The following is a 21,908-nucleotide window of genomic DNA, read 5'->3' as shown; positions in this document are numbered from 1 at the left end:
AATGCCACTGTATCTTGACTTTCAAATTTTTTGTTGTTTGTAAACCAGTGAATGAGTTGCATGACTAAAGGCTCATACAACTGTCTTGTTACCTGAAAAGAGCAAACGTCAACTATGTTTCTAGGATTAATTCATTTCTAAGCTATTTTGCTATTCAAAATACGTAAGACTAGAAACCATTGCTTTGAAAAAGGGTCTACAAAATGAATAACCAACTTCATATTGAATTCCCATGTCAAGGATTAAAACAAATAGTTAAAATTGGTTAGCTGTAGTCTCAATCACCTCCAAGCTTACTTTCAGTAAGATCCTTGGAGACAAAGAATATTGTATGCCACAGAGTTATATGCCATATAACAGCTGTGGAAACAGGGAAATTTGTTTTTTTAATCTGTATTTAGATCTAAAATCTGTCTTCAACACATTATCATTATTGTAACTTCCTGGATCTCAACAATTCTACCTGTAAACCAACCGGATTGAATACTGTCATACTACAACATGAAGGGAAGAAACATTAAATAGACCTATATATGCATATATATATATATATGTATCCAATACAGTGTGTACGTCTCAACGTGTATTGGTTTGGACCCATCCAGACATTATTTACCAATGGTTTATGTTTAGCCTCATGTTTGCAAAAGAGGTTTCACCTAAACTGGTAACACAGTTTCCTGTATATTTTAACAGAAAACAAAGTCCCTTTGGTCTAAAAATAGACCTTGATGTTGGGGTCCAAACAGCAGTCTCAAAAGGCATAAGACTTGTAGTTTCAGTGGAGCTGAACCTATGGGTCTATTCTGTTTCATGCAAAGGAAGAGACATACTAAATTCAGATGCTTGAATTAATTATATCATCCTTAGATATCATAGAGACAGCTACAAATTCTCTCCCAAATGCCTTTGTGATTGTAGGTTTGCACTCATTCAACATCCAAATGAACAACTTCACCTCAAATTAACTTATTACAGAAAAATGACAGAAGTTAAATAAGGTGATAAAGAGTGCTACTGCCACAAACTCTCTGAATGAATCCTGAAACTTGAATCTCTTGTACAGATCTCTGAGTGACTCTGAACTATACTCCATTAGAGGAGTCCTTGAAAAGGCTTCTACCCCATCCCCAAAATCCAGAAATCTATCCCTAAAATATAATTTCAGCTTGCAAAATACATTACATTTGGGAAGGAAAAAAAGGCAAAGCATTAGGAGAACTTCTAACATGAAGACTTCTAAACAAAACTATAAATTAATTCCCACATTTCAAGGTACTTGAACAAAATAAAATGCTTATAAATATATCTGTTTACCTGGTCTATGTCACAAGCAAGACGAAGCAGTACTGGAAATACTCTCTTATGTAAGTGATACATAGGTGGGGGACCCTCATTTCCTTCTGGCATCTGAGTTGCTTTCCCCAACATGTATGTGACTATGCTGTGTAGCAACTCACATGCTGCAACCTGAAATTAAAAAAAATCCCTTTGGGTTATGCATCCATTACTTGCACAGAGAACACAAAACCATGGGCAGGAGAGAATGAGTCACAAGAAAGGGTATACTTGAGAAATCACTCCAAACTGTGTTAAATCACTGTTCCAGGAACAGGAAATAATTTATGCACATTCTAACTGGCCTTTTTCCTAATGTTTTAGTCTCTGTCATGGGCAATCACATTTCAGCTGGAGAAAATTTATCACTGGATAAGTCAGCCATCACTCTATTTTCAGGGATACTTCCATTCTGGACCCTCTTTGGATGTCAACATCCCAATCCAGCATAGCAGCAAAATATTTGCTTAAGTGCTCTGTTGGACTGGGCCCACGAGTTCATAGGCTAAGCATGAGGAGGCCAAACAACACTGAAGACTGACTAGCTTAAAATGATCATTTTTATGTTTAGCCTAATTCTCAAAGCACAACAGTGTTTGATAGAGCTTAGAGCAACTTCTGCTCTTCAGTTTTTAAGCACTCAGAATAACGTCATCATGAAAGAGCACCAAAGCACCACACTGCTGCCTACAAATTCATTAAAACAGGTCCTTAGGAACAAGGAAGACATTATTTTATACAATTATTTATCAGCTAGCTTAAAACAAGATGTAGAAAAAAATCCATACTTTGGTTTGTCTGTCACTTGCAGAAAGAGCCAGTTCAGTCACACGAGGCAAAAATAAATCCAAGTAGATGACAGGCTTCATATCTGCAAATGGTACAGCAAAACTCAGACGCTTTTCAGTGTCCCAAGATACACATTTCTTCATCATCTCTTCTGCAGAGGTAGCTAATGCATTTGAAAAAAAGATCAAAATTAGCTTTATGTAATACACAGAGTGAGTATTTACATATCTTAGTCAAAAAATCTGTACCTTTCCAACTTCAGTCAGATTGCCATGCAATGCTAATGCTTTATAAATTACTGGATGGTACAAGCACCAGAAATATCTTACAAGGTTGGTTTTATTTGCACAACCAAACAAATGTTTAGCCACCACATGGAAAAGATGGTAGCCAACATTTCAGGACAAAGTTGCAGCAGTCTCCAGTTTCAATACAGGTTAATAATGTTATAAGAAATTGCTGAAGATCTAATCAGACAAGAAGATCCAACATACGGACTCATGCAACTGCAAAGAAAATGCCTACATTTATGGCTACCTTCTCCAAGGATAACTGGCATACTTACTCCCTTCTGTCCCTGTATTCCCATATTTGTTAATCTGGTTAACTAAATCTTGACCACACCTTGTATTCAATTTCCAGGGAATAAGGCTACTTTCCCACAGTATTTCTGAATAAATAATAGAGAAGCACTTTGCAGAAAGAAAATCAATTGAGAAGGCAGAAAAAACAAATGTAAGCACAAAAAGAAAGCAACAAAACTTATATACAACTGCATTATTTTTTAGACTAACTAACTTTTGCACTGAAAAAAATGAGAGCTGAAAAAAGATCGAACCAAGCTGTAGTTTTCTACACACTTTCTGCATTCCATAGTAAGCTGGTGAGTACTCTGCACTACTAAACTCCCAAACTGAGTAAAAGCAATTTGTTTAAACAACAGCAGCAAAAAATAAGTATCCTTGAAAACCTCATGCATTCTCATAAAGTGATGCTGAGTTTTACTGAAATCTACTTTCACAAGAGACAGCAGAGGCTTTATTTGCACTGACAGGACATTCACCTGTAATTAAGTTGTGGTTAATCTGCCCTCCCAAAGATCCAAGAAGGCGTGCCACTCTAGTCCTTACTGCTTCCAAGGAGGGACTGTCATCCTAAATAATTGAAAAGATTAATATTAGCAAAAGAAGTGTTCTATATAGACATAGCTTGGTTTACAAAGTAAATTAAGTTTTTATGGCTCTTATTAGTAAATGCATGAAGAAGGTAAGACGAAGAACCCACGGGGAAAAGACCTGCATCAAACAAGAGAACAGTTTTGGTTCAGTAAATGAAAGAGACCAAGACTGGAAAGCCTTTTCATCTCATTTTGTGAGCTTTCAATTGTGATTTCTCAAGTAAAGGTTAAAATTCTAGTAAACTTTTATTCTCACAGATAATACACACCTGCAGAATGACATAATACTCTAAAAAGAGGAAACTAATCTGAAGCAAAAATTACTCTTTTCATTTATTTGCTTTAATACGAGAATTTAAAAGTCTAGATCCTGTATCTATATAGAATCATAGAATTGTTAAGGTTGGAAAATACCTTTGAGGTCATGGAGTCCAACCACTAAGTCAGCACAGCCACGTTCACCACTCAACCATCTCCTCAACTGCCACTTCTACATGAACATTGAATGCTTATAGGAATGGCAATTCTATCACTTCCCAGGGCAGCCTGTTTCACTGCTTGACAATCTTTTCCATGAAGAAACTGTTCCCAATACCAAATCCAAACCTTCCCTGGTGCAACATGAGGCTGTCTCTCCTTGTCTGGGAGAAGAGGCTGACTCTCACCTCACCACTGCTTCTTTTAAGGTAGAGAGAGGTAAGATCTCCCCCCTCAGCCTCCTTTTCTCCAGGCTAAACAATGCCAGCTCCCTCAGCCAACCGATTTGCATAAGCAGCCTCTAGGGGATGTAAAATTTATTCTTTTTGCTTCACAGAATCATAATAATTATGGTTGGAAGTGACTGCTGAAGGTTACCTAGTCCAATCTCCCTGCTCAAACAGGGTCCCCTAGAGCATGTTACTCAAGATTGTGTCCAGATGACTTTTAAGTATCTCCAAGGAAGGACACTTCACAACCTCTTTAGGCACTCTGTTCCAGTGCTCAGTGACTCGCACAGTAAAGAAGTTCTTCCTCATGTTCAGGTAGATCTTACTGTGCATAAGTTTCTGCCTGCTGCCTCTTGTCCTACTGCTTGGCACCACTGAGAAAAGCCTGGCTCCATCCTCTTGACACGTCCCATCAGATACAAGCATTGATAAGATCCCCTCTCAGTCTTCACTGCTCCATATTAAACACACGCCCAGCTCCCTCAGCCTATCCTCATAAAAGAGATGCTCCAGATACCTCATCATCTTTGCAGCTCTCCAATGGGCTCACTCCAGGAGCTCTATGTTTACAGACTACTAAGTTAGAAAGAGTTTTTATATATATATATATATGAGTAACCATAAGTTTCACACCTCAAACCAGATTTATTCCAAGTTAGTTTGTGCACTGGAATATACAAATAAAACTACACTTACTTTGAGCTACTAAGAACTTGATGATCTTAAAGGTCTCTTCTGACCTTGATGATTCTATGAAGTCACTGGTCAAAACGATCGGTAGGTTTGACTTCTAAGACTATAAACCTTTCCACATGACAATTTACAAACAGTTATATATTCACAAAACTGTATTTGAATATTGCACCACTGCTATGCTGTGACCTGATTTTAAGTGTCAGAGTTTTATCTTCTGTTGCCATAATGTATCAGTCTACCAGCGATACTGATTTAGAGGTTTTCTTCAGTTCCCTTTCCTGCTTGATTCCCATTCTCATCCTAGAATACGACATCTTTCCAGCTGTGCTGATGCAATAGCTTTTTGAGTCATGCTGTACAATGGGATTCACAGAACACATTTAAGGCAGAAATAACCCTCAAAGAAAATGCGAGAGAGGAAGCATGGAAGAAGGGAAAAGAAACAGTGGGAAGTGTTCAACATTTACAAAGAAACATGGTTCTTACCAATGAAAGTGTCTTTGCTTTTCTTATACGCTGTATCACAACTTTATTATATCCCTTCTGGGCTGCTCGAGAAAGTTTCCTTACTTCCCAGTTATTCTGGGATTCAACTGATCAACAACAACAACAAACAAACAAACAAAATCAGCAGATCACTACCAGTTGATTGTATCAGCCCCTCATGCACCTACCCATAGTTTCATTAAAAAACCCCTCACTCTGGTTTTGCCCATTTTTAAGACGTGACAATTTTTCTTTAATTTAAAATCTTTATTAAGGACAGGAAGTCTCTATTAGTGGAGACTAAGCTGATTTTAGCATATATAGGACATATCACAGAGATGTGAAATATAAAATGGCCATAATTAATGATTACTCGGCAGAAGCAAGTAAATCCTATTATAAGAAAAAGGTAAATTTTTGGGCTTAAGGGAAATTCTAACCACAGGAAGTGCACAATACAGACAAAAGTTATGTCATACCCATATCTTTAGACTTAACTATTAAAACAAAAAATTATTTTCCTCTCCCTTAAGACTAACAATTTTTTGCATGTATGTACCTGTAGATGTAGAGCTTTTCAAATAACCATCAAGAAGAGGTAGAACATCCTTGTAGTAAGGCTGCAACATATGTCTGGGGATGTGAGCTGACCAGTCTTCCAAAGCATCCAGTCCCAGATCAGCCATTGGGGTACAGCTAAGGCCCAGCTTAAATGCATTCTATGTGTCAAATACAAAACTATCAGCCTCTCATTTTTATTGACTACTATTATTTAAATGCAAAAACCCCACAAATTTGAAAGCATTCAGCATACGTCTCCCTTCACAATAACTTTTGTCTGCTTAACACCTCACTCAAGATCAGCACAGGAGATATATATATTATATTGCAACACAGCACTAAGAGTCAGCTTAGTGCAAAAGCAAATTCCAACAATTTACTTCTTTAACCAAAAAGTCAAGTCATTTGTATTCTAGCTCACTGAAGACTGTACAGAGCTTAATAGTTATCTTAATAGCTCAAAAGGGTACTAACTTTGCTCCAGAATGTTTGCATGTATTTTGGACATAAACAAGTGTTAGCTGTACATCACTTTGACCCACCTGCAGTGCAGGAATATATGCTTTGATATCAAGCATGATGATGTCATGTGGTAAAGAGAGCAAAAAAGTCAGACAGGATGCCAGCAACTCATCCTTATACTGTTTCATTTTCACTGCAACCTACAATTGAGACAAACAGACCAAGAACTTAACTTAGCTGTATCAATACCCATGCAAAATAAACAAGTCAAAAGCAATACTGGAATCCCATTCACCTGCAGACAGATACCAGAAGGTATTTAATGCACAATTATACAGTTATTTCTCAATTATATATAAAGAGGTGACCAATACTCCTCCTCTGACATCAAGAGGAAAACAGACAGAAAAAGATCTTAAAACCCCACTATGTCGCATTGCTCAAGGAGCAGGAATATGTAAGATCTCTCAGAAAATATAATTTTGATTGAATCATATATGTTTATATTCAGACTAAGAAAGTTAGCCAGCAAAACCACTAACCTCTTTTCCAAACTTCACAAACAGTGCAAAGCAAGACTTCTTTTCTGGGTCTTCAGGACATTTTCTGAGACTTCTTGGACTGACACCCTACCAAACAGAAATCACAAGTGAACAATACCAAAAACATGCAGTATACAGTACAAATATGAAGCCTGAGTTTAAAGCAGAATACATACATCACTGTCCAATGTGAAACTGGTGCCAGTGAAAACTTGAAATGTGCCTTTGAATTTTCAAAGGTTAGAAACTATCATTAATGCGGTGCACTGAGAGCCAACTTTTTGGAATATGCTTAATATTATGCAGATGAGCAATATATGTATAACTGACAAGTAACCTTTCAGTGGCTTAATTTTCTCCTTGTCCACCCATCTAACAAACCATAAAACACCCAAACTTCCCTAACAGTGTATGTCCAGGTGGCAAGAATGCTGGTGGAATAAGAAAATGGCAATTTACAACAGCATCCACAGTACAAGCACCTACACCACTGAGTTCCCAAATCTGCTTCACCTGGTGCCATTGGCAGCAGTGGCAGGGACTGCTGTGGGCTCTGTGACAGGCTACACACATAACAGCATGAAGCACCATCACTTCACAGTGGCTTCCATACTACAAAGCAGTGCAGCCACCAATACAGCATCACATTTCGTGTGGAAATCAGCAAGTGCAATAGGAGTATACCCCATAAACTGAGTAACCAATCCATACATCTCTCTGCTGTTCTGGATAGATTGTTTCTGATATCCAAGCAATCTTTTGTATCGCCTGCACTGAGAGGGTAATTCCCATCTCTCTGCTCACCCAGCTCAGGATTTCAGAAAGAACATTACACATGGATGCTGTCTATTCAAAAACTGGCTTTCTAAACTAAATTTTTACTTTCTTTGTGCTTGTACCTATGGAGGCATATGAGGATATAAACATTTGAAACAACAGAGTAACAGTTCCAGTGAACTATTTTCCCATCATCCACAAAATACTATACATAAAGAGTTGCACAATCATTAACACATGTTACCCTTCTGCTGCAAAAAGAGATCTCACCTCAAAGTATCTCATCCTCTTGGCAATTTTCATTGCAATGGAAAGCAGCTTGTAGAATCCACTGATAAGAGGTAGTCTTGTTGAATGTATAATTAGCTCATAACCAAAGGAATATACCCAAGGCTTAAAGTATTCCACATGTTTCTGTGGAAGTATCTCCCTAAAACAGATGCACAGAAAACAGGGCGTGAGGAGGAAGGGAAAAAAAAACCCAAATAAAATATGTTTCATTTTTTTCAAAATTTCACCTCAATACAAGTATGAGATGTATTGCTGTAATAGAGCAGCTCCAAAGGCAGTGAGGAAATAATGGCATGCTTCCCTTCACGGCAAGCACAGGGAAATCTTTATTTTGCTTTAGAATGCAAAGCCATTTTGTCCTTATTACATCTCAGTATTGAATTTATACAAGCATACATCCTCACACACCACAGTTCATTATTGAGATTGAAGTATTCCTAGGGAAAATCAACTGGACCTCCACAGTCAGCTAATGCTGTACCTTTCACTTCATGCCCCTCACTGCTCTATTAAGTCTCTGAAGTATTTAGGATATATGGTCAGTATAATACTAAAAGTTACAACATATACTGCAAGTCAATTACACCCAAATAAAGAAAGCAAATGACTTGTCTCTTGCACTCTTTAAAAAAACCCATGCTGAAGAGCTAGTGTGCTTTTACCTATGATCCAGAAGTCCAAAAATCTGTCTTCCCTGCTAACCATCTAGTGCCTTTTGAAATATGATCTATCAGACTAACTCCAATACAAGCATCTTAAGTAAGTCTCACCTCTTTCAACCACTTTGTAACTTCCAAATTACATAAAAACACATCAATACCTGCAGAACTCCACTAGATTTATAAAGGCAATGAAGTCTGTTGGCTTCACTGGCTGAAGGTTTGAAGCAGGATCAGAACTAGGCTCAACCAAAGCACTCTCACTTCCATTTTCATCCTGAAAACAAATATTGAAAAAAGAACACAGGATCTGTGACCATACAGAAAACATTTACACCTTTTCTGCCCGATAAAAAGTCTGTCTCTTTTTCTGGATGCTACTAGCTACTCTGACACAGACAAAGGACATAATAACTGACACATCAATAATTCCAAGAAATAGTAAGGGATAGTTGCTTCTAGGAAAAAAAAGCAACTAGAAAAATGAGAACTAGTAGATGTCAGAGTAGGAAGTCTAAAATAATAGATTCTGGGAGCATCTACCAATTCTGATGTTTCCATCTCCTAACACTGCAATGCAATATCCAGAAATATGAAGCAAAACATTCTAGCATGAATGTTATTTCAAGGACACTAAGAGGTGCTATCTAAGCATAATGAAAACAAAACAGGCAATGTGATTTTGGTTCCCCTACAATAGCAGGAATTAATGAACAAATCCTCAGGTCTTACCTGTTCATTAACATCCAGTTTCTGAACAGTCAGGTCCAATTTCTCAATAATCTTCAAAACAGATTTTATAAGTTCATCATACAGCAAACGATTCAGGGATAGCAGAGGTGAATTCTCAGTAAGGAAGTCTGCATCTTCAAAAACACATTCCTTTGTTGGAACAAAAAGTTCAGATTTCAAAATACAAATATAAATTGGTTTTTTAACTTCCAAACTAGCATTTGAATGATCCAGAGAATCTAGTTTTAGATGACTCTCAGCTACAGAGGCATAAATGAATCCCTGCTTAACTCATTTACAAGCCAGAAAATCCAACCAAAACCAGGAAGCAGTCCTTCTACAGCATGATATCTGGAAAAAGCCTAGGGTTAGAAAAGCCACAATAAGACTCAGGATTCTGTTTCTATTGCCATGTTAACTATGCTTTTACCTTCATTGTGTCACAGCTCAGTAGACTTCTGAAGAGATACAGATAGTCCTTATAAGTCGGTACTTGCCGTCTCCCTGTCTGAACCTCTTCAGCTTCAAAGGATTCTTCTGGTCCGGTAGTTTCTTTTCCAAAAAAATCCTGAAAGGGCACAACACTTTTCATAAACACCGCTGTGGTGATTGGACCTTGGCTGGATGCCAGGTGTTCATGAAGCCACTGTATCACTCCCCTCTCTTAGCAGGATAGGGAGGTGGAAAATAAGACGGAAAAAACTTGTGGGTCAAGACAAAAGCAGTTTAACAAAGCAAAAGGTCATGTGCAGAAGCACAAGATGACAAAAGATTTATTCTCTACTTCCCATTAGCAGGTAATGCCCAGCCACTTCCTGGGAAGTAGGGCTTCAGTACCTGTAGCAGGTGCTTTGAAAGACAAACATCTTAATAATGAATACACCCACCTACTCCTTTCTCCTAGATTTTATGGCTAAGCAGATGTCATATGGTAAGGAACATCCCTTTGGTCAGTTTGGGTCAGCTGTCCTGGCTATGTCCCCTCCTGAGATCTCTTCCCCCCAGCCTCGTGGTGAGGGGGGGAATGCTGGAGAGACAGCCTTGATGCTTTGCTAGCACAGCTCAGCAAAACACTGGTGTTATCAACATGTTGCCAGCTACAAACACAAGCACAGCACTGTGAGGGCTGCTATGGGGAAAACTAACTCCATCTCAGTCAAAACCCAATACAACTGCATAACCTGACCCATGCTAAAACACAATGTAAAATTACTGTTGCAAGTAGAAACATGAAACATCTGGCTTTCTCAATCTATCTGAAAAGAGCACAAAGCAACCATCTCTTTTCAGAAAAATCTCTAAAGCTCTTCTCCTAGTGCTCAGTTATTTGAGAAACCCTAGAGCTATCTTGCTGCATGGAATTAAAAAGCTTTAAAATCCTTAACACAAGCACTCAGGAAAACTTTTAGTGTCCAAAATCTGTTAACCCTGAAGAAAGCTGGATGACTTTAATTACAGTCTAGTTTATTTGAGACAACCTGACCAAACAACAGCCTATTTCCTGACTTTTTTTCATTCAGTACAAGAGACACGTGTTACACTAAGCAGAAGTGGGGATGAGACACCTATAACAACAGAGCCAATAACTAATACCGAAATGGACAGTATTATTTTTGCTTCTTTGAGCCTTCCCGTTTATTGGGCCAGACTGTCAAGAGCTGGAAAGCATACTCTAGGAATTCAATGAAATAAATACATTTAAACATTTATTTTACCTTTGAAAATGTGATTGGCTTGGAGAAGATTCTGATTAATCCCTGATGCACTGAAAAAAAAAAAAAAAACCCAACAAATTACCTGAACAGACTTAGAAAGGTACAGCATCCATAGCACTCACTACATCAACAATGAAATTAAGTCAGTCTTCTACCTTCTACATTCTGTCAGGATGAGAGAGAAGCAAAAGAACATAGATTATTTTTTTTTCTTTAAGGACAAAATAGCCCAAACCAAAGCCTTAACTCTAGGGTGTTGCATGGGGAACCAATTTTGAACTTGCTTCTTACTACTTTTTCTCAGTTCTGCTTTGACTTCTTCCTAACTCTGAATGCAGTGATGACCAAGGCACTGCCCACAATGCTCTTATTGAACAGGCAACAACTCCCAAGGAGTCTCAGAGACATGATTTAGGATCTCCATGCTAGCACAGTGCTTGGGTGCACCACTTCCAAACTGAGAACATGGAAACAATGAAAATGCCACAGCAACAGAGAAAAGCCAATATACATTACTGAAATAAATTAAAAATATTTCTGAAAATTATTATAAAAAAATGCCAGCATGCTGGTGCCTACCAGAACTGTCGTTGCCAATGCTGCCACATTCAGGATTACATTTGCAAGACTATACCTGACTTAGTGCATATTTAGAATTTTACTTTTACTATGTAAAAGTTCCAGAGCACAAAAAGATTGCATTTCTAATGAAGATGATACACAACCTATTTTCTGTGATATTTTGAAGGGTTAACTGAAAGGGTATTGAATATATTTTTGGATATTTTTCTATGAAATTCCTTTCTTCCCATAATCCCTCAGAGCAGGAACACAGCTCTTATAATAAAAATGTATAATCACAGCCACTCTGTTATTCAAAACAGTGATTTAACAATGGATATTGAAAAATAACATGATGAAAACACTAAACATCCATTACCAGAGAACAGAAGAAGCTTCATTTTTGACCCTGTATGGATATTCCACATATCTCTTAGAACTGGTTAATCAATTTAGAGGGAAAAAAATCCAAACAGAAAAACCACAACAATCCCCCCAAAACTCCAATGAAGTTAATATCATAGACTCACCCACAGTGCTAATAAAGCTCCAGAGAACTGGACCTTTTCCTGAGAGGGCTAGAAACACCTTTATTATGGCTCTGCAACAGAGTGGCTGCATTTTTTCACTGTACTGCGGAAAGCTATTGATCTGCAGCACAACTAGATGTTCAAGAACTGGGGTGTATACTTCAGGAACCTAGAATAAATAAAACCAAAACACCCATCATGCAAAGACAGTGATTACAACTCAGTACCAAGGGGAAAAAATTATGCTAAATTATTTCAGTAAGACACTTTGTTACAAGAGTTTGCATCATGACCTGCTCTGAGAACAAGAAAGGAGTTGGCAAGTGAATTCATCTTAGACATAAAAAAAGCCCAATCAAACAAAAAAAAAAAACCAAAAGAATCCCCATCAAAATAAGATTAACAAACAGAATAAGACAGAAGTGAATTCATCTTAGACATAAAAAAGCCCAATCAAACAAAAAAAAACAACAAAAGAATCCCCATCAAAATAAGATTAACAAACAGAATAAGACAGTTGCCTGAAATACATTAATAAAAACACCTCCTGAATAGATTAGTGCTTCAGTGGAACCAGTCTTAAGATTAAATACCAGTTTAATTCAACAATAATAACACAGCAATATCAACTGCTCATCCCTGACCATCTGAATACAGAATGTAAGTCCAAGTCTCTTCTCTGCCCCAACCTTACTGCCCAGCTCCAGCTAGGATCCAGAATGCTCTCATAAGAGGCTTCAGAGAGCATGATAAGTATCTGCACCAAAAGAAAAACCAGCAACAGTGATATAAACACATAAAGGGTATGGCTATGTCCAAATAAAGAGCCTAAAATAAATAAAAATTTATTCACATTTGGTTAATCATGGTTTACATTACAATGCACTGTAGCATTTAATTTAGAATATTCAGTGTATTTTCTTTATTCAAATTAAATCCAATAAAGTGCCTCCTGATTTTATTCCTATCCTCTAGGGGCTAAAAGTCATTGCATTTCAGATAAAGAAACACCTTCTACCATAGGTAAGTATGTTTGCAGCTACTATCTCCTTATACAACTGCAACTGCATAAAAACAAATTGACTGGTCCTCTAAATACACCACTTACTGTGTCTATATGGAATATCACACTTGCAATGGACTGGAGGAAACTTGGTAGCTGATACAGATGGTCATCTATTTCTGCTTCTGTGAGGTACATTTGCTTACAGCGCTGAAGGAGCTCCACATACATGTTGTCCACCTCCTGAGAATGTATAGCCTTACAGGGCTGAGAGAATTAAAATACCCATTTAGCAATTGTTTAGAGTTAAGTGAATGTAAGCTGTAGCACTCAAACCCAGGAAGCCTTCACTGAACCATAATAAGAATAGTATTTTAAATTTTTCCAGGAACTCAATACATCAGAATAAAGTAACTTTAAGTATTCTACTTGCTCTATGTGTAAGAAACATGTTACCTGCAATGGAATAAAAGAGTAGCTCACCAACACAGTGAAATTTAGTGTCAAAGTACTTGAACTTTCTGTGACACAATTTCAAACCCAGCCTGAGAAACACGGAGCTTGGCTGAAAATATCTTAAATATGGCATTATGGATGCTAATATTCACACATATTTTGAATTAGCTGCATTGAAGTGGTAAGTGGCTTATCTTAATTTACCTTAACCATTTATCATCGACAAGCTATTGCTATTTAACTTTTAACCCAGCAGCCAAATCCTGAACTTTTACCATTACAGGGTCTGTGCAAACAGAGGCTAAAGACTACTCCTAAATGAATGAACAAGTGGAAAACATTCCAAACAGTACTGGGGGTATGTAATAATGCCTACAGATTTCTACACAATGATTTGTAAATCACAGCATGAGCTAGAATAAGAGGTAGTATTTCTGGAAAGGAACCAAGTCACAGGCAAGAACTGCAGCAGGGAATTGATCATGGAAAAAGAACGGACTAATTTAGGTAATGGCAGAATATGGGAGTTAGCCTAAAGATTGAATCTAGTCTGCCTAAAAACATACTGACAAAACTGAGACTCTCACTTGTAGAACTTCAAGTACTACACTTCAAGATTATTTTAGCAATTAGACAGTAAAAGAAAGATTCTGCCCTGAAACTGAATCAAGCTTGAGCACAAGTTCAGTGATACAGTCACTACCTGCAGCAGCACCAAGACTCTGCTTCCTCACAATCTAATATCTGATGCTTGGCCAAGGTTTAAGATAAACATGCTAACAACTATTAGTGTGTCTTAACATATTAAAGATTTCAGGTATTGAAGTATTAAATCTCTTAATGTTTGCACATAATTATCCTATAATTTACATTATGCAATTTTAACTTCTTGAGCTCCATAATAGATATTTTTAATAGGATTCTTTCAATTCAGGAATTAATAATGCTTCTTTTTTTCCTGGAAACAATACTTTTAACTCTATTCCCTTCTACCTCGTATCACAGAAGAGAAATATTAGGTTTCAGCAAAGCACATGGAAAATTCTACAACAGAAATGCATTCTGCTCAAAAGGTTACAAAATAGAAAGGATTCAGCTAGTAACCAGCTATTCTACCACATTTACTAACCTATTCTAAATAATACTTAAGATTATTTAACCTAATTTTTGCTTTGAGAGACAGGGAAAAAAAAAACCTCTAGAACTTTGTCATATGAAAGTTGGGGAACCACCACCACACACAGAGGTTACAGATACATAAACACCACCTTCTCTTTATCAAAGATTATCTTGAGTTAACATTCCCATTTTAACTGACTGCTGAAATTTGGAGGTTGGCTCTTAATGATGCTTCTTGACAAACATACCTGTCATCCACATATGTATGGATGCATGGGTTTGCCGGGTTTTTTTTTTGCTTGGTTACTGTAGCTTGTGGCTGTTTCACCAATCACCTCCAAGGGCCCTGCAGTCAGCAGTGCACTTTGGCTGTTTGACTGAGATTCCTGCTCTGTAGGAAACATCTGAACTACTTTCAGAGCAAAGCTGACCATTTAAATGCAGACAGATAACCAGTTTTTTGACAGCTGTATACAAAGCTCCTGTTTTATCACTTCAGAACTCATGCACAAGAAGTAACTACAGCCCTCAATGCTGCAAGTGCTTCCACTAAATTCAGTATGTTTCAATAATTTTCAACCACATGGTATTTTACAGTGTAGTTAATTAAGTTCAACACTTAGTCCAGAAACAGGAGTATTCCCTATCAAATGAGCTGTGTAAAATTGTAAAATGAATGGTACATGAATCCTAGCTTTAAATCCATTCAGTAAACTCTTTTCTCAGAGCAACTTTTATGCACATACTGCTGCAAAAAGCCCATATCCACGAATGGCAATGGACAATTCCTTGCTGCTGGAATCCATTCTTCTGATGATTCCATAGAACTGCTCCATGAAGAACTTCAACTTGCTCTTGTGTTGCTCTGCATCTTTAGCCACCATTAAAGAAATCTGTAAATCAGATACAAAAATTTCAGCATTTCCAGAAATATAAAAAAAGTCACAAAAGAATTAATGGTAAGTCTTAAAAGACACCTAGCTGGTAATACAAAGCACCTCAAGCCAAATAATTAGGTATTAAACAGAATCTTTGAACTTCTGAGCACCAAATATTCCCACTATTTCAAGAAATTGGACTTTGCTTTAAACTCAGAGATCCCAGTGAAGTTACACCACCTGCTTGAGGAATGAATCTAGTGCAGAATGACTGGTTTTCTTCAGCTCCTGATTTGTGTGGCCACACCATTTACACATCACTTCATAGATGGCCACATAGTTGTCCAGGAGCAAGGCACCAAACTGAGCAGCATGCCAGTTGAACAACTGCAAACCAGCTGCAATTTAAAAACAATTCTCATTAAAAACCAGACTTACATTCCACTTTCCAAAACCAGCTCAGACTACAAAAGTCCACATTAGGACTTCAGGTAAGTATACCCACCATGACTTGGAGGGTATAAATTGTACTCTTCTATTATTCTATCAGTATCCAAACACTAAGAACTGAAGAATAAAGCCCACCCTCCAAAATCCTCACTTTAAATGTACATCACTGTGGAAAGCACAGCTGTGCTCTGAGGTAACTGACATTAACAGTGACAAAGAAAGAGACTCTACTGGTTGATTTCACAATTCAGAAGGATCAAGTTTCTGTTGCCAGGACACATGCACAAGTCCCTTCCTCTGCCAAACTGTGATGCAGACAACTAAAAGAATTCAGATTATAGATAATTTCACTATTCCAAACATAAGCATAAGAAATGTCAAGATCCTTCTTATATTAACTGGGGGGCAAACTAGCTTTAAAGAGAGTTTTATCCTTCACAGTTACCATGGGCCTGGTACTCAAACCTTACATTTTTTGCAATTTCTGCATAACTCACATTTCACAGGCAAATTTCTAATTTTCTTTCAAAGATGCTTTCTCCATTCTTTCTCACCTTCTTCCAGTGAAATTTCTTATTTTTTCTTTTAACTCAATCCACTGTCTTCCCTTTTCTCCTAATCTGCTACACTCCTCTTATTTCTACTCCTACCATGATCCTTTTCTTATACCAAGGTTTTGTACTACTCCAGAGGGGCAAATGGCATCAAGTGTGATGCTGTTGTTCATAAGCTCTTTAGAACTTGCCTAGTTTAACCAAATACATGCTGAACTCTTTAGATTCCAACTTGAAGTACACCAGCTTTACTCCTTGACCAGCTTCAAAGACTAGAGTCATCTGAAGACACCCAGTAAAGAACACACAGCTCCAGACAGAAGGCACTATTGCACATACACTGTCCACCTCGGCACAAATTGAAATGATTCAGTCTTACCTAGAGGTACTGCATATCGCTTCTGGTCAACCTGTAACATCAGAAAAGGACTGTCACGTGTGATTTGCTCTTCATCAGGGCTAACTCATTTCTGCACAACAATTAACATGTGGCAGATTTACCTGTGGGTTGATTGCCTTCATTGCAAAGTCAAAAATCTCCTTTGCAGTCTGAGGATCTATGAAACAATCCAACAATGAGTATGTCACTACTGACATACAAGAGGCAGAGTGAAGTCAAAGATATTTTTATCCAAAGCTTGGTATGAGGAAGTGATACTGAAAAGCCTCAGACATCTCATTTAAAGAGACAGAGACCTTTTTTCCTGAAATACTTTTAAACTTGAAAAAAATTGCACATTAACTGATTTTCCCATGTTTTAACAGACATGTCTCCTGTAAGAGAAACACATCTCTGCATAAACTGCATTCCAGCTTCAATGTGGCTCTCACAGGTGCCCAATATCTGGTTGCAAAACAGCATTTACATTAGAAACACACCGATGAAGCCATTTCACACTAACACAGACTACAAGGACCATGTATTTTGCATAAACCATCTACCAGTAGGGAAATTCTCATTCTGATTTTACTACAAAAAATGGTGTTACTTTTTGGCTGTATAACAGTTAAATGTATAACTGTCTGTAAAACTGTATGAAAATGTACAACTGTCTTTCACACAGAAAAAGAGCCTACCTTCATCCACAGATTTGGTGAAGTTGTACATGAGTGCAATCAGTCCCCTCAGACATCCTGCTACAAGAGGTAGCTTGGGTCCCCTTGTAGCAGATGTCATCTGAAAAACCACAAACATATCTTCAAGCTAAGACAAATTTATACCAAGGCTTCCTAGAGCCTCAAAGTGTAGATAACATATTACAGCTTAATGCAGTTATATCAGCACCCAGTTCTATGAACACAACTCCACAGAAACATCTTGTATCATTTGAAGTGAAGCATAAGAAAGCCTTTGAAAAGCATGGAATATGTTCCAACAAGACAAACTATAGTAAAACTTACATAACATGCAATGATGTCTTAAAAACTCAGAATGCAAGAAAGAAAAATTCAGCAAAACTGTGATATTTACCTCAAGTGCAAGGATTTTGCAGCTAGCAGAGAACAAATCAGAAACTACCAACGCATGGTAATATAACGTTTCTTGGGTAATGATCATCACATGCCATTTTTTCTGACAATAAGTTGGTTAATTTGCTGTCACCAATGGCTTAGTTTTTTTACTTTGAAAGTTTCTCAGAACCAGAGAATATGAACTTTAACAGTCGTTAAGGAAGCATTGATGATTGTCTAGTTAGATCCCCACAAACTGTACTAACTACAATAGCATTCCAACATGCAGTGCTATACACGAAGGAAAAAACCCAAAGCAGTGCAAAAAAACAAAGAATGAAGAGAAATCCCAATCATACCTGTGTTTTAAGCTCTCCCAAATAAGCTCGGAATAATTTTTCAGAGTTGTTAATCATGTCACTAGGTTGGACTTCTCCCAAAACTCCCAAAAGCTCATAAATCTTCTCCAGTACTAGAAAGCAATTTTTAATATCACTTAGTATTAATCACTTCGACATTTCCACTCCTATTCCTATTAACTTGCAACCATGAGAAAACCACCCCTGATGGTTTAATTGCTGATTAACGTGTGGGAAAGACAGGTCATTACAATGTACTTACACACATATATACATAGCTACATACTACATTGTGAGATGCATCCTTCTCTCACATCAATAAATTAACCAAGAAGAATTACTTTCAGGATTTAGGCATTCAAGGAATAGTGGTAACAGATTAGACACAAAAATACTCTCATGTCAGGAATCCTAAACCAGGCCTGTGCTTGAACTCAGTATGAATTGCCACCACTGAATGCAACTGTATTAGCTCATGCATATGTACAGGTCTGCTAAGAAGCAGCTAATTCCATGGTCATGATCAGAGGACCTGAACAAATTTTACTACTGCCTTTTTACATTTTTAAACACACTTACCATGGGAATAACAATTATACATTGTATAAGATAAGAAAAACTTAATTGCAAATAAAACACACAAAATTGACAGAAAAACTAAGTCCTACCTGTATCAGAAATTCTACTTTTTGCAGCAAGCTCCCCATAAAACTTATTGAATATCTCCCCGATTTTCATTTCTTCCATCAGACAAGAACGTCGTAAACTTTGGAGCAACTAAGACAGATGAAAAGAAAAAAATTTGGGAAAAACATTAATATTAATACTACAATACTACTTGGTCTAAATGAAAATACACTTCATATGTGAAACTTTAGCTTAAGTGTGCTGTTAAATGAAATAGATTTAAGGTGACTGGTCCAGGAAAGAGCAATGGTATGATTTTGGTGAGATATTAGAAAATGTTTCTTCAGCCAGAGGGTGGTTGGGCACTGCAACAGGCTCCCCAGGGAAGTTCTCACAGCACCAAACCTGCCAGAGTTCAAAAGGCACTTGGACAACACTCTCAGGCACCTGGTATGATTCTTGGGGATGTCCTGCGCAGGGCCAGGAGTTGGACTGGATGATCCTCGAGGGTCCCTTCCAACTCTGATTATTCTGTGATTCTGTGAAATCTACTTTAGCAACAAACTACCTTTCTTTATATGCATCAATACAAAATTTATAACTTTTATAGGACACACACATATATATATCATCGGCCTGAAAATTATGCACAGTATAATTTTTAGATAGATAGACAGATAGATATAAACCCCACAAGAGCACAGACTTGGCAGGTCTGCAGCAGCTTTCTCTCCCTGCTCGTATGAAGCCGATCTAATCCACAGAAGTGACTCAGAATAACTCAGCTGGGAGTTTTGTTTCCCATAAACAAAACAAAATAGGCATAAAAGCATTTGCAAAACAAGGGTCTAATGCGTTCTAAGGAAGAACATTGCAAAATTACTCTCACACTTTAACTTCTGAAAAGGTCCTTCTCCTCCTCCACAACTTTCACATACTGTGCCTAATATATTCTAACCTTATATAGAACACAGAGCATTTTAAAGCAAGAACATAACTGAACTGCAAAATCTCTCCTTAAAGAACTGTAATAAACTGAGAGATCTGCAACTGTCCCCAGAATAATTGTGTCTTGCTCCAGCAGCTGACAGAATGACATACATCTAAGCAACTACTGGAAAATATTGAAGACAAACTGTTGTTAAGACATATCTCTAACATCCAAATATGACACTATCACTATTCTCTTGCTACCACAGACAACAGATTTTCTGCATGACATAGTAATAACTACAGTAATGCAACAGATTGTCTACCTCTTTCTAGAAAACAAGAGAAGTTTGTAAAATTCATTTTACCTTAATCAGAAGTTCCAGTGCTGGGATTTTACATTTTGCTGCTCTGTCTTTTGTATAGACGCTAAGACAAGTTTGCTAGACAGGAAAGGAAATAGAGATTACAATACTTGTAAGTAAAGAAGGAAATTACAAAATAACAACATATTCGTCTACCTCTTTAAAGTATCTGTTTCTTACAAGTTTAAGGTTTGTTCCTTTCATAAAGACAAAACAATATCTAGTCTTGAACGTGGCTTCAGTGACAACACTGCAGCACAGTCTGATATAAGAGGCAATCCCAGCTGGAGCAAAGGAATTGCAGTTACCGGAGTAAAATGCAGACATAGCAATCTTTCCCCGTCTGTAATGTCATTCCTTACAATAAGTGGCCACTAATTTGAGATCAGACACTTCAGTGGTGCAGTCAAGCATTTCTGTGCAAAGCAGCACAGAGCTATTCAGCAACAGAGTCAAGGAACCTCATTTTAGAGTTAATAGCCACCACCAATTTCTGGTTAAATTGCCAAAGTAACACCTTTGCAGGATAATTTTTTTAAAAAATCAGTATTTAAAATTAAACACCACCTATACAAACATTTAAAGTATTACACTTACATTACTATTTTAGTTTGTATACACTAGAAGTTGTAACTGTTATTTCCAGTGCTACTAACTAATTTTCAGAATCAATATTTTTTACGTTCTATAAAGAAAAGTTAATGAAATTAAGTCTGTAGTTGAAGGAACAATTCCACAGTTCTCTGTTGTATGAATTACACTTTATGACAGCCAAGTAATTTCAGCTCTAACAAGAACACTAGAGATGGGCAAGGAGGGATGAAGGATAGTTATGAATCTGTTATGGTATGAAACCCATCAGAATTGTTTCAACCACCTGGCAAAGACATTTAGGAAATAATTTTCCTTCACCTACCTTAATATTACAGGCATAAGGATGAATTTTATCACCAACTTTTTCCATAAAGACACAAAGAAACTTCAACGCTTCTTCCCTGCAATCTCGAAACTGAGAAGTTAAAAATACAAACACTTAGAGTGTATAACATGCTGTTCCTATTGCAGTATCTCAACACTACTTTAGAAATTAAAGTCTACTAACTTACCTCCTCGATGCTGAGGGATCTGTGGATAAAAACAAGTAAGCCATTCTCCTGGGAAAACAGCAGGGACAGGTGCAGTGCTGCAGGGAAGCAAACGCACGATCAGGTGGTTTCAATCATGGAGGGAGCAGGTCGGACTGCACACCACTCTGTGTGTGTGGTGTGTGCACACCATCCCCTTCTGCAGAAAGGTGCCTTAATGCCTTTGGCAGCACTGATGCTTGTCACCAGAAAAAACACAACCTAAGGTGGGTACTGTTGACCTGCTCGTGGCCTCAGGTGCCTGTGCCCTCGCACCTGAGCTCGCACCTGTTCAGGGTGGAGGGAGAGCCAACCCAAGGGCAGCTCAGTAGAGAGGGGTAGGCATCAAAGTGCTTTCACCTAGGTAAATGGTTATCTAGAGCAAGACACCATCCCTCCCTTGGAATCCACTTTTTATGCCACACCAGCAGCCCTCGAGTGTGGAGTGTGGAGCAAAGAACCAACGACAGGAAGAAAGGAGGGAGAGACGGAGAGGAGATGCGAGATGGAGAGAAGTAGGGAGGGAGGTTACGCGGGTGGCTGCACAGCGCCGCCCCGCAGGACCACC

General features: G+C 37.8%; 1 protein-coding gene across 1 annotated transcript in view; it reads right to left on the bottom strand.

Annotated features, from left to right (window-relative positions):
- The window catches only part of PRKDC (protein kinase, DNA-activated, catalytic polypeptide), a gene marked incomplete at both ends in the record, with an annotated part of 71,857 nt that extends 50,458 nt beyond the window's left edge, over window positions 1-21,399 (bottom strand). Inside the window, 25 exons of the mRNA XM_009079510.1 lie at window positions 4-92; window positions 1,318-1,470; window positions 2,127-2,290; window positions 3,191-3,281; window positions 5,194-5,300; window positions 5,753-5,912; window positions 6,297-6,416; window positions 6,759-6,845; window positions 7,806-7,965; window positions 8,647-8,762; window positions 9,218-9,367; window positions 9,648-9,785; window positions 10,933-10,982; window positions 12,024-12,192; window positions 13,132-13,293; window positions 15,348-15,494; window positions 15,720-15,877; window positions 16,863-16,893; window positions 16,985-17,040; window positions 17,561-17,660; window positions 18,295-18,407; window positions 18,963-19,071; window positions 20,220-20,294; window positions 21,133-21,225; window positions 21,323-21,399. Of these exons, the coding sequence (XP_009077758.1) occupies window positions 4-92; window positions 1,318-1,470; window positions 2,127-2,290; window positions 3,191-3,281; window positions 5,194-5,300; window positions 5,753-5,912; window positions 6,297-6,416; window positions 6,759-6,845; window positions 7,806-7,965; window positions 8,647-8,762; window positions 9,218-9,367; window positions 9,648-9,785; window positions 10,933-10,982; window positions 12,024-12,192; window positions 13,132-13,293; window positions 15,348-15,494; window positions 15,720-15,877; window positions 16,863-16,893; window positions 16,985-17,040; window positions 17,561-17,660; window positions 18,295-18,407; window positions 18,963-19,071; window positions 20,220-20,294; window positions 21,133-21,225; window positions 21,323-21,399 (2,875 nt within the window). The remainder of the gene's footprint in view (window positions 1-3; window positions 93-1,317; window positions 1,471-2,126; window positions 2,291-3,190; window positions 3,282-5,193; window positions 5,301-5,752; window positions 5,913-6,296; window positions 6,417-6,758; window positions 6,846-7,805; window positions 7,966-8,646; window positions 8,763-9,217; window positions 9,368-9,647; window positions 9,786-10,932; window positions 10,983-12,023; window positions 12,193-13,131; window positions 13,294-15,347; window positions 15,495-15,719; window positions 15,878-16,862; window positions 16,894-16,984; window positions 17,041-17,560; window positions 17,661-18,294; window positions 18,408-18,962; window positions 19,072-20,219; window positions 20,295-21,132; window positions 21,226-21,322) is intronic.
- Between the last annotated feature and the right edge of the window lie 509 nt (window positions 21,400-21,908).

The sequence above is a fragment of the Acanthisitta chloris genome, unplaced genomic scaffold (genome assembly GCF_000695815.1).
Source record: "Acanthisitta chloris isolate BGI_N310 unplaced genomic scaffold, ASM69581v1 scaffold1790, whole genome shotgun sequence".
NCBI classification, from domain to species: domain Eukaryota; kingdom Metazoa; phylum Chordata; class Aves; order Passeriformes; family Acanthisittidae; genus Acanthisitta; species Acanthisitta chloris.
The sequence above is the reverse complement of the archived record's forward strand: the minus strand, read 5'-3'. Positions and strand labels throughout refer to the sequence as shown.